The sequence below is a fragment of the Cornus florida genome, unplaced genomic scaffold (assembly GCF_030987335.1).
Source record: "Cornus florida cultivar Cherokee Brave unplaced genomic scaffold, ASM3098733v1 CherokeeBrave_3.0.0_Hap2_Chr02, whole genome shotgun sequence".
NCBI classification, from domain to species: Eukaryota; Viridiplantae; Streptophyta; class Magnoliopsida; order Cornales; family Cornaceae; genus Cornus; species Cornus florida.
The window spans coordinates 1593732-1607339 of NW_026775572.1; the positions used below are offsets into that span (position 1 = coordinate 1593732).

Here is a 13608-nt window from a genome sequence, read left to right on the forward strand (position 1 = left end):
GAGCGTGGCATTACCCAAAACATGCTAAATAGGCCAAGAATGAGATTCCAGCAATCGTGCACTACAAAGCAATGCATTAGGAGATGATCGACTGACTCCCCATCCCACTTACATATGCAACACCAATTAATAAGAAGATTTCCCCTTTTCCTCAAATTATCGATCGTCAAAATCTTACCCCAAACAGCAGTCCATACAAAAAATGCCACCCTAGTAGGAGCCATAGAACACCAAATAGTCTTCCATGGAAAATCATAGGATGCAAAATTAGACAGACATAAAAACAAAGACCTTACTGCAAAACGCCCGTGAGAGGGGGAAATCCAAATCAAATTGTCAAAACCTCTTCCAATTCCTTCTTGCCGATACAACTGATCCAAGAAAATGCTCACCTCTTCCAACTCCCAATCCTGAAATGAACGCCGAAAATAAACATTCCACGTAATCCCACTATTATCAAGCTGATAACAGTTAGCTACTATGGCATGTTTATCAACTGCAATACCATATAATCTGGGAAAAGTACGACATAAAGGCTGGTTCTCACGCGAAAGATCTTCCCAAAAACAAACGCAACTACCATCACGAACTCTGAATCTGATATAAGAGGAAAAGGCATCCCATCCTTTCCGAATGGATTTCCAAGCCCCAACTTCTCCCGCAATAGAAACCGGGCGTGTAGTCCATCCGCCAACATCTTCCCCATACTTGCAAGATACTAATCTGCGCCAAGGACGATGTCTTTCCTTCCCATATCTCCACAACCACTTGCCTAGAAAAGCTTGATTAAAAGGAATCACTCGTCTAATACCGAGACCCCCCAATTTTATAGGCTTGCATACTTGGCTCCCATCTAACAAGATGATACTTGAACTCATCTCCCCTTCCTCCCCTTCCTCCCCAAAGGAAATTCCTTTGAATTTGTTCAATTCTAGCAGGAACGGAGCATGGAATTTGGAACAGAGAAAGAAAATAAGTGGGAAGGCTTGATAAAGTGTTCTTGATAAGAGTTACTTTACCCCCCTTAGATAAATATTGCTTCTTCCAACCTGCCAACCTCTTTGCATACCTATCAAGCACAGAATCCCAACTTCCCACTAACCTGGAAGAAACTCCCAAGTGCAATCCCAAATAAGGATAGGAAAGGAGCTCACCCTGCACCCAAGAACTGCAGCTAAAGAAGAGATGTCCTGTACATTCCCGACCGGGACAAGCACACTCTTGGCCACATTCACCTTTAACCCGAAAACTGCCTGAAAGCAAGCCAAGATGTATCTCAAATATCTAAGTTGAGACACATCTGCATCACAGAAAACCAGAGTGTCATCTGCAAATAGTAGATGTGAAATCTCCACCTAATTTTCAACATCCCTTCCCACCCGGAATCCCTTAATAAGACCAAGAATCTCTGCCTTGCGCATGAGTCTGCTTAAGCCCTCCATAACAATAAGGAAAAGAAAAGATGATAATGGGTCACCTTGTCTTATACCCCGAGAGCACCCGAAAAAACCAACTGGAGAACCATTCACAAGAATTGAGAACTTAACAGACGAAAGACATGTCTCAATCCATGTCCTCCATCTACTTCCAAATCCCATTCTTTTAAGCAAGTAAAGAAGGAAATTCCAGTTAACATGATCATAAGCTTTCTCAATATCAAGTTTGCATAGAACTCCAGGAACACCACTACGCAACCTTGAATCCACACATTCACCAGCAATAAGAACTGAATCAAGAATTTGCCATCCTCCAACAAAGGCATTCTGGGAATCTGAAATAATCCCATCCATGAATTCTCTCATTCTATGAGCAAGCACCTTAGCTATGAGTTTGTAAATACAACCCACTAAGCTAATAGGACGAAAGTCCTTAATATCTGAAGCATTGCCCTTCTTAGGGATAAGGGCAATAAATGATGCATTGAGCGATTTTTCAAAAACACCAGAAGAATGAAACTCGTGAAAGGTACTCATCACTTTGTCTCACAACCGCCTAACTTTCCATCAAAAAGTGCATAGTGAACCTGTCTGGCCCCTGGGCTTTATCCCCATTACAACTGGATAAGGCCTTAGGAACTTCTTCTTCAGTAAAAGGAAGCTCTAACCCATCTCTCTCCAGCACAGAAATAGCCTCAAAAGGAAGACCATCAAGCTTGGGTCTCCAACCTAAAGGTTCTGTGTAAAGCTTATGATAAAAAGAAACGATCCCGCTGCGCACCTTTTCCTCCCTCCACAACTCCACACCTTCAACCCGTAGACGTCCTATATGATTGCTCCTTCTGTGAGCATTAGCAAGTCTATGGAAAAATTTTGTATTACGATCTCCCTCTTTCAACCAAAGAGCTCAGGATTTTTGTCGCCACGAAATCTCCTCCATACAAGCAATCTCAGCAAGAACTGCCTGACATGAAGCTCTCCTAGTAGAAAGAGACTCCACATTCCCACCCGCCTCCTCAAGCCGATCAATTTCAGAAAAATCAGCAAAGACTCTATTCTTCCTCCATTCAAGATTCCCAAAGACATCCTTATTCCACTGCTTAAGAGCGAGTTTGAGAGCTCTTAATTTCCGTGTTAAGATGAAGTTGGGTGCACCTGTAACAATCGCTCCCTCCCACCAAGAACGAACTGTACCTTGGAAGTCCTCCACTCTCAACCCACATATTCTCGAAACGGAATGGTGTTTTTCTAGAACACAAACCCTCACAATCCAAAACTAAAGGAACATGATTAGAGGTAACCCTTTCTAATACCGCCAAAACAACATCTGGGAATTTCTCTTCCCACTCCCCAGAGATCAAAAATCTGTCCAGTCTTGAGAAAGTAATTGGGTCTCTACCATTAGACCAGGTATAGGTTGCACCTTCCATTGGTAGATCAATGAGAAGGTGCTCATCAATGAAATCGGAAAACTGATCCATGTCTATGGATCTTCTTCCATAGACCTCTCTGACGGGAACTTGACTGAATTAAAGTCCCCACCCAAACACCAAGGTAAAGAACACAGTCCTTGAACGTGGCTTAGTTCCTCCCATAAAATAGGTCTCTCAGCATCGACGACCGGTCCATAAACCCCGGAAAAAACCCATCTGAAATTATCCTCTTCCATCTTAAACTCACAGGAAATAGCAAAACTCCCCTTCCACACATTCATTCTGGACAACCACCTGCTGTCCCACATAACTAAAATACCACCCGAAGAACTTGTAGCATCCAAGGCCTCCCATTCCACAAACCTTCCTCCCCACAAACTTCTAACCACCTTGTCAGTAATGGATGCCAACTTGGTTTCTTGCAAGCAAACAGCCTGGGCCCCCCATTTCCTTAAAGCTACCTTCACCACCCTCCTTTTATTCGGGTCATTAAGACCACGAACATTCCATGTAATGATTCGTAGCTTCATTAAAAACCAGTTGAGATTAACTCCCCTCCCCCCTTCTTCATACTCCTGCTTCTAGTCCTGCTTCTTGTGAATCCCTTTCCAAGACAATATAGGCTTCGTGTTTATAGCTTCATTAGTGACTGTTATCTCAGTTCCGGTCACAATTGCTTGAAGAAGAGATAAAGTCTGAGCATTATTACCTTCTGAAGAAACTCCCAACAACTCACTAGTAGTTCCAATGTTATCAACCACCCAGTCCCTCCCCAAATCAATAACCTCATCATCAGGTCTCACCACTGCCAGAGGTTCCACCACTGATATGTTAAAGTCATCCTTCAGCCAAAGTTGAAGCTCAATAAAGCAGACCTGTTGGATAGATCCCAAGTCATCAGCCACCTCCTCTTCAGTCTTTCTGTCATACTCTTAAACAGAATCTGAATCTGTAACATAATCACCCAATCCAGCAATACTACCAACCTCATTCTCCTCATCCGTTGCTGAAGGCATACATTTAAGACCTTTCAACGCTACATTCAAACGTAACTCTTTGAACAAAGCCACAGCCTCATCATTGGACAACTTAAACTGCAAATCTCTTCCCATACAGACTGTTACTCCTTCAGACAGATCATCTGCACTGCCAACGGTAACCAACTGTCCAGGACGATCAATCTTGCAATCTTCCTTCCCATTCATCCCATCATTATGTTCAGAGTTCAAAAGTGGCAACCCATCCATCTTTTCCGTAACATCTGCATCACCCCTCATCACCTCACAGGAAAGGGTAGAAGAAGAAGGTGGATCACTAAAAGGGCTCCGAAGATCTGAAGGCATACCTGAACCATTAGTTACCCACTTCTGCTTTTCTTTTCTTGACCACCGAACTCCAAGAAAATGACCCTGAGACGGAGGTCTTGTATTTCTCTTCGGCTGTGGATTAGCAGAACAGGATGTAGAAGAAAAGTCAGCGCGACACTGAGAATGACGAAACCCCTTATCAACAGGTCTTACACCATCCTCGGCAACAGAGAGATTCATCCATCTCTTTTCCGGCGAATTCCATACAATTCCGGGTAGTGGACTGTGCGAAAGACTTCTAACATGAGAATTTGGTGGGCTGGGCTTTGATTTAATAAAAGAGATTGGCCTCCGTGTTGCCTCGGTCTGCCCATTACACTTGGGCTTTGCCAAAATAAGAGAACTGGGCTTCTCATTCAGGACTGAAATTGATAGCTAGTTGCGGGTCCCAATTAACGGCCCTTTTAATTTTCTGAAAGCTGTTAGTTAGCCCATTAAACAACAAAGGCCCAGAACGTGCAACAAGCCCATCAGTGGCTAATGCATGAGTGACTCCATTAATGCCACGATCTTTGCCACGTGTCTGGTGATTTTTAAAACTGGCAAACCGAGACGGTGGGCGCTGATCAAGGACATAATTAACACGGCTCCTGGATCTGCTTTTTCTACACGCTTCAGGCGCGTGGGCATGCAATCGACTGTATCCTTTGAGGCCCTGACGGAACTGTAAATTCCGGCGACCCCCTTTGATAATCGTTGCAACCTGTGGGAAATAGGAACTCTCCCCACCTTCATAGTGAGACTTCGGGAGGATACGAGGTGTGACTTCCTCAATCAAATTGACCTTAAAGGCCACTCTTTGATCCTCAACAAAGACGTACTCCGGCATCTTTTTTCCAGCGGAGATGTAAAGAAGGATTCTCTCTCCACTCGTCGAAACGTCCGCCTCAACACCTCTAAATCCACCACACAGATTTCCAATGGCGACAAATAACTTATGGCACCACAAGTGAAGGGGCAAGCCGAATAACAGCACCCTTCGTATACTGCGATCTTTCACTGCAGAACATCCAACCGCGAAATACCATATGTCGATGGATAACAATGCTTCACCCCATCTCTTCCTTCCTTCATCCAAAACCCTTAAAGCCTCTTACTCCGACGGAAACCTGAACAGAAAAAGATCATCGGGAAGGGAAGAAACTTTTACGCCGCTTGAAACTTTCCAAGCTTTCATAGCCCACGCCTCAATCCCTTCAATACACCCCACATCTTTGTCAAAACGACCTACTAGACATGACCGCAGAGCAAATTCACGTTCCTTGATGCTTTGATGATCAACCCTAAAGACCGAGTCACCGCCTATGGAACAGCTTTTGATCTCACCATGGAAGTTGAGACGAGGTAAGGTTGCTACATTGAGATAGGACCGAAGCATGACAAAGTTCTTTGCCGAGAAGCCAAAAATCGAGAGCAAAGACCATAAATGTAAACGGCAGACGCCGGAGTGAAAGACTCCGACATCAAAAAAAGAAGAGAGAAAAGAGAGAAAAGTCAAACATGGTCACTTTTTTCACATTTCTATAACGTCTATTTATTAAGACATAATCTTCTTGATGTCTAGATACATAGAGAATAAGATTACGTCTATTTATTAAGACATAATCTTATTCTCTATGTATCTAGACATCAAGACGGCCAGCAAAAAAGGTCATTTAAAATGCCATACAATCAACCATTATTACATGGAAATTTCCATGCTGTCACTTTTTACATCACTTAGTACTATAATTGAAATTCTTTAATAACCTGCCAATAATAGAATATATATTTATTTATATTACAATATTGTCAACAAACTAACTTCTGAGAAAAATATTGTCAATAAACTCTTCTTATATCTTAAGCAAATCTGATAGGTATATTTTAAGTGTTTATTTTGTCAACATGCCCCTCACATGTTTGAACCAAACATGTACATCCACTGCTGTATTAAATTATTAGGAAGGCAATGAGATTTGAGCTAAGAACATGCTTACACTAGCACCAAGTTAACACATCTTTCTAAAACCTGAGAATGCCGCAGCACTAGTGAACACAGATATTACACCACAAGTTAAATAAGGGAAGTCAATTAGAACATGCTGAGCAGTGTCAGTGTCAGCTCAGGCTAAATCCAAAAGTTACCCCTTGCTCCAAGCTTGCCGGCTCATTTTCTTCGTGGACAACCTAGCTGCTCCTATTCTTTTTGAACTACAGTTTGCTTTATTTAATAAGTTCTCTCTTTGCAACACTTCAACTCCAACGTTAACTGTTACATCCGGGGGAAAAAAAAAAAATAGAAGTTTTTCATAGACACGGGTGTTCATATTTTTCCCCCCTTTATCAAAGGCATTCATAAGTTAGACCATCCCAGTGATCTGCTCCGGACAAAATGCATACATATATATATATACAGGACAAAAAAGTAGGAAGCAAACAGAAGTTGCACCAAAAACTTTTGAAATGAACACAGAAATTCATTGCTTACTAAACCTAAAGCCTTGGCGATTAGAGAATGGTATAATTCATATATTTATTTAAACATGATATAGACCGTTTACAAGTATCACATAAAAATCCACTAATAGACAGGTCAAACAATTTTAAACAGTAGCTGAAACATCTAGTGGAAGCAAGGAATTCAATTGTGCCAATAAGCAATAAAAAATTGCCTATGATTGATATTTTCCTATTTAAACTTGGGAACATCGATGAATTATCAATTGTGTAAGTATAAGGTCAAACCAAGCTTTAAGTGAACCTGAATACATAACAACAGTGTACTTTTTAAAGATATAGCGGAAAATGAAAAAAAATTATTGACGTACCAAAGATGTAAAAGAGAATTATTGCAAAAGATGAAGGAAATAAAAAGCTGATGAAGTCCCATATGTATGTAGAAGCCCAGTACGACAATATCGATACCTGAGTAGTAACATTTATAAAATCTTACTGATATGAAGATTGGTGAGACAAATTAATAATCCAATTTTTTGAAACAAGAAGCATACCCCACTAATAAGCTGCTGGTGCTTTGCTTTTACTTCTCGTTCCTGCATCAAACATATTATATAATAACATCCTTTAATTTACTTTAAATTATGTAATTATTTACTATCATAGCAACATAGAAAGTGGAAAAATATGTATTCAATTAAAAGTATCAGGAACTGGTACTTGAACACAAACTGTACGGAAAGTGCCATCAATTTATTTAGGTAAATGCTAATAATCAAACTATAAATAGAATTATACAGAAAATTAAAAAATGATGTGTTTTTTCATCAGTTCTGAATAACAGTGATCACAAAGAGGATGACACCTAAGAGGTGGGAAAGTTGTGTTATCAAAGACAAAAATTTATCAATAGGCTAGAAATTAGAGTGGGTAAATTTGGAAACAAATTAGTGCATTTTGATTTCGTAATGTATGAATTATGCGAAGAAATATGATAGCATTGCTTAACCATAGAAGATGTACTTTTTCTACAAGCTGAAAACCGAGACATTTGGACCCTCCAATCAAGGAGCCTTTTATCAGTCTCGGTAAAAATTGAACTATGGTGTTGGGCCCCTCCGTTAGAGGTCAATAAGCAGATCTAGAAGTATTTCATCAGATTTTTATTTAACGATGAACTTTACATATACCAAAACAAAAACAAACAACTTATAAAGTTACAGCAGGTAGTAAGGACTTTTCAGGCTATTGGAATTGCTCATGCTTTGAACTACCATATTGCAGTTCTTTTAACCCTAGTGCAGCTTCCCCCTTTTCTCCCTTAAGTTCCTTTGCATTGAATGCATCAATCAAAGTGTTTGTTTTTTATGGTTATTGAAATTGATGTAGAATGAGCAAGAAGAACAGAGAATGAGGAAGAAATCACTGTAATCAATCTCATTAGTATTCAATAACCATCAAAATGTCTCTTCTCAATGTATCAACCCCACATATATATAAGCATAAGAATAGAATCCTAATAAAACTCTAATACCATATATAAAATTCTAAATAAATAAGGAAAGTAAAATGTAAAAAATAAATAAATCCTAAATCATCCTCTAAGTCTAGCCTATAATAAGTGCGTATACTGCGCGGCTCATCAGGATCTTCATCAACCCTAGAAGGGAAAAATCACGGGACCTAGTCCAGTCAGGCACAATCCACCATCAAGAAAGAAATTACAACTAGGTTAACATTTCACTCACCCCCCTAGTTACCTCTAGACACAGATGACACCAAACTTTTCCCCAAAAGTTTCCAATCTGTCAATCCGCTCCTCACAAATTTGCTTCTCTAGTTATTGCTCACCCATATCTGCTCTGATGTTGTTCGGTTGAATAGGATTAGACTGATGATCTCCTTATGAGTATTCAGTCATGCTGGGGATGGTCTATGGATACCCTAGATTGAATAAACAGATTTTTCTCTCTCTGAAGATGATTAGAGATAATTTCATGTCCCCCAGACTGGCCATAACTTCATATCTATAGCCAATATTGGAGTCTCATACGTTTTAGGTAGTTGTAATCTTCTGAAATTATATTTTGAGAGGGTTTTAAAAAACGTAAGCCTGACAGGATTGAGCCTTCGATTTACTGAACAAACACTTTGATCGATGCATTGAGAAGAGACCTTTTGATGGTTATTGAATACTAATGAGATTGATTACAGTGGTTTCTTCCTCCTTATTCTCTGTTCTTCTAGCTCATTCTACATCAATTTTGATATCGAAGCAGCCTTGACTCTCATTCTACATCAATTTTGTCCTGCATCAAGGGTTTTCCATGTAAAACTCCTGTCTCTCTCTCTACTCTTCTCTACTGTACTTTATTTACTGTTTATGCTTATTTATGACTTGTTTGGTTGAAATTGGAAGTTAATTACAATTGGAAAATCAATCTTCACATATAACTAACTGTAATTTAAGTTGAAGTAACAGACTTTTCAAAAGTTAGTTGAAAGCAAGAAAAAGTTATTCACAAGACACTATTCAACCCTCCCTTCCCTTTCGAGGTCAAATTCACGGCTCGCACTCTGACTCATTAGAGCCTTGGGTAACTGTCTAGCGCACTTTCAATTTTTATTGCTAATCACCAAATAATTTAGGAGCTACAATGACTTTATGGTAATAAGCCCAACACTTTATGAATCTGGAATAATGGTAATAAGTTTCTGATTTGTTTTAGTTGTCAATGGCCACCTTTATTTATGAGTTACAAAAACTTCTATTTGCTTCAGATAACAATCATAATTTGAATCACTAAGATTGTTTCAATAGATAATGCATGTTGAAATATCAAAAGATTGAATATAATATTAAAGATAATAAAAGTTATGATAGTGACATTCTAAAATTCAATACTTGACATACTGGATAAACCATAACTTTCTGGAATTTGGATGTATTAGTTTAGTTGGTGATTGTATAATTTAACAAGTTACTAAAATTTCAAATTGTTATTCTTTGGAACCTGGGAACCTCTCATGGTTACTCTAGGCAATCTAGTAGTATCTCGGAATAACGGAATTAAATGCAATTTACTCTATGAAGAATTTTTTTTAACACCATACATATCTTTGGAAGGACGAAAACTACCTTTACAATAGCAACTGCAAATGAGGCAGGGATGAAGGAGAAGGCAATATTAACAACAACGGCAGCAGAGAATGCATCCAAATCCTACATGGTTGCAAAATAATCCAAGTTGAACATGCATGAAGCCATTAATATCATCATAGACCATAATGAAACACAAAAAAGCATAATTACATAATGATATGAATAGTTGCAATTAATTAATTCTATTATTGGTAAGTTATATTGCACAAAATTTCATGCAGGTAGTGTTAATAACAACCGAAATGTTGAATTTATTTTTCAAATACAGGTTTGGGATGTCCGATTCCGGCACTTGTTTCAGGACTAGGAGATCGAGGAGGCCATTCGCTTTTTGGATTTGTTGTATCGCCAGAGGATTGTGGTTGGGGATTTTGATAGTTGGACCTGGGCCGCCAATTCTCAGGGGCGTTTCGAGATTAGGTCCTTTTTCAGATGTCTCACTGATGAACCTAAAGTTCGCTTCCCGTGGAAAGCTGTTTGGTGTTCTAAGGCTCCTCTCAAGGTGGGCTTCTTTGCTTGGACCTCTGTTCTGGGAAGGATCTTAACCCAAGATAACTTGAGAAGGAGGAATCAGGTGGTGGTCAATCATTGCTATATGTGCCTCCGGGATGAGGAAACTATGGATCACCTTCTTCTCCGTTGCACCTCGGCCAGAGTCTGCTGGGATTTGATGTTTGGCTTGTTTGGGTTTCTTTGGGTTATGCCTGGTTCCGTTAGAGGGTTGATTGAGGCTTTGAGAGGGTGCCATGTGGGGGCTCACATTCAGGATGCTTGGAGGGCTACGCCTCTTTGTGTGTGGTGGTTTATTTGGCTTAAGAGAAATAGGAGATATTTTGAGGGGAAGGAGATGTCGATTTCTACTCTCAAATTCTCTCCACTCTTTTTTGTTGGGTTTTAGGGAGAGATCATAGATCTTTAGATGAAATTGTCGATTTTTTGGCCTCTTTGAAGGCTTAGAGTTCCTTTGTGGCTTTGTATTTCTCTTTTGGGATTCGCTCCCCTTTTGAGCGCTTTTATAAAATTTTAATTATCAAAAAAAAAAAAAAAAAAAAAAAAAAAAAAAAAAGATTAATAAAACACAATTGAGAACGATCCATTTTAGCATTTTTAGCTGCATAGGACAAACCAACAAGTATTCTTGTCAACACAATCTTGGACTCTGGAACCGAGGTCTGTGCACTTTCAACATTATTAACTTATTCATGAGTATATCATGACGTAAAAACAATAAGATTTTGTAAACAACTAAAACTATAGAACCTTTTCTTTAGAAGCTAGAAAAATAGGAACACCACATTACTTATATATATTCTTTTTGTAAGTGTGTGGTGTGTGTGTGTGTGTGTGTGGGGGGGGGGGGGTGGTGTGGTGTTTGGGTTTGGAAGAGGAAGACAGAAACCTTTAATCAGAAACTATGTAGCATGGAAGCAGGAAGTGAACCTTAAATGAAATCTATGCTCTTTCAACATTATTCTGAGAATGTCATGACATAAAACAATAATATTTTGTAAATATCCGAGATCTCTTCCTTTCTTCATTTTTCATCCAATTTACAAATCTGATAATAGCAAAATTTATGATACAACCATATTAAAATCTCCATGTTTTCATATTTTGCAATGATAAATATGCTTTAGATCTTATCAAGTAGAGATTTTAGATGGATAAAAGAATCCGGCTCATACGCAATGAAAAGATTCAAGGCCATATGCATCACTATATAAAGAAGGCAAGTAAATGATTAGCTGCTTAATTGTAAAGCACTAAAAGTGTTGAAACATGAGTATGCTTCTACAGAATCCGCATCTCAATTGATAATGGAAAGCTAAAATAAATGAAGACAAAATGAGTAAGAATTGTCAGTAGCTTGGGATCCAACAGAAATTTTGCTTTAAGAGGGGGCAAAAGTTTCATAATGCCATCGAAAAGAAATATTTAAGTGTAGACAAACAGAGAAGCAAACCTGTCGTTGCAAACGCTGGCTTTTTGTCATGGGCAAAGGGTGATTACGTGTTTGAATTGTCATATTTTCATTTAGAGTAGCAAGCTTAAGAATTGCTGCATTCATTAAATTTATATAGGTTGGAGCAGCATGCTGACAAGAACTGTTGTGTAAAACAGTGTACCCTAAGCTCCCATCATCATTTTGGTCATCCATTACAACTGCTCCATACCTGCATATGCACAAGCATAAAGTTGAACAAAGTGGAAAGATGATGTTACAAGCTTATCATAATCAATTAAAGTTTGCAAGATATTCACAAGCTAAATTGCTAAAAAAGGCCATAATCTCAAGACCCGTGGCAAAAAGGATTGCAGAACATACTTTAACTGGATTAGGGTTCCTAGATATTATAACAAGTACTTTCCCGCGATTATCATAACTAGAGTTCCTAATTCTCTAAGTATATAAATCTAGGGTATCCAATGCTCTATATCTAGGGTAACTAACTATACATAATATATGTATATAAATCTCTCTATATAGATATATTTATCTTTAACTTAATCAGTTTCTCTCTCTCTCTCTCTCATGATTTTGTATGCCTAGACTTGTTAACGGGGTGGCATGGGGATGCAATTGGGAATATAAACATGTTTCAGTGTCGGGACGAGGATGGGGATGGGACAAAGTTATTAATAAATGGGGTCGGGTAGGGTTTAGGTAAACCCTTCCCAAACCCGCCCTGTTGCCATTCTTAGACTGCCTATTTAGCATTTAGTACATATCGCTTCAAAGAAATGAACCATTCAAGACCATGTAATTGTCGAAAAGCCGTTGCCACGTCATTTTTTAATAACTATGGAGATCGTGCATAAAATTTTGTTTCTTTAAAATTTTACTTGGTAAACATTGACAAAGGGATGAAAACTGCAAGCATTGATCAATGGCTTTGGAAAAACAGTGGATAGGTTAGATGATGTTTGTAGTATGAAATAAAACAATTTCCCATAGAGAAGGTACAACACAAAGCTAATAAATCATAAAAGGAAGAGAAGCAGGGTACCAAACTCCAAGAATTGGTACTGAATCATCAGATTGGATTACCTATCCATGAAAGTTATGTGATAGCCATGTTACAATATATGTGATAACACAGTTAGTGGTACCACATTTTGAATAATTTGGCACTTAATGCATCCATGTCCCTAGTTTGATTGTCTATAACGGGGCCTTTCTCAACATCCATGTGCTTGGTCATCGCGGTGGTATAAACTCTGCCATCATCAAAAGAACAGCACAAGGAAATAACCTAATAGATTTCCAGCCACTCAGATCAACTAGCACAGTAGAATAGGGGAAACTAATTAAATCTCGCTCAATGGGACTTGAACGATGAGGATCTTCTAAAGATTCCGTGGACAACATCTCACACAAGCAACAAATCCATTCTTTATAATGAAACTACTTCAAAATAAGAAATGGAGTGATTTCAAATAATGTACAAGGCACAAATGAATGAGCGTCGACCTTTAAAGACAATTTTCCACGTGCGTGAAATGAAGGACAGAGAAATTTAGGACAACCAACCTTGATTGGTAGGACTCGTTAAAGCTAGACATTAAATATTCGCTCATGGAGAGTAGAAGTGGACCCAAAGTTGGCCCTGCCGCCTCAACAGCATCAGCTAATGCCTTTTTTGAATCAGGAAATTTATATGTGCTTTTTCTAAACCTTTGAATCCAACCCCCTTCCACATACCGTGCAACCTGTAGTATTAAGAGCACTTTTCAGGGGTGAGAAATTATTGCATATGCACATTATCAAA

General features: G+C 38.8%; 1 protein-coding gene across 7 annotated transcripts in view; it reads right to left on the reverse strand.

Annotated features, from left to right (window-relative positions):
• LOC132291693 (ABC transporter A family member 1) overlaps positions 1-13608 on the reverse strand; it is a 68920-nt gene that overhangs the window by 16198 nt on the left and 39114 nt on the right. For all 7 annotated transcript variants that reach the window (XM_059790299.1, XM_059790298.1, XM_059790297.1 and 4 more), the window contains 5 exons: positions 13371-13549; positions 11802-12012; positions 9815-9898; positions 7230-7271; positions 7047-7143 (listed from right to left, as the gene is read on the reverse strand). In XM_059790299.1, the coding sequence (XP_059646282.1) occupies positions 7047-7143; positions 7230-7271; positions 9815-9898; positions 11802-12012; positions 13371-13549 (613 nt within the window). The remainder of the gene's footprint in view (positions 1-7046; positions 7144-7229; positions 7272-9814; positions 9899-11801; positions 12013-13370; positions 13550-13608) is intronic.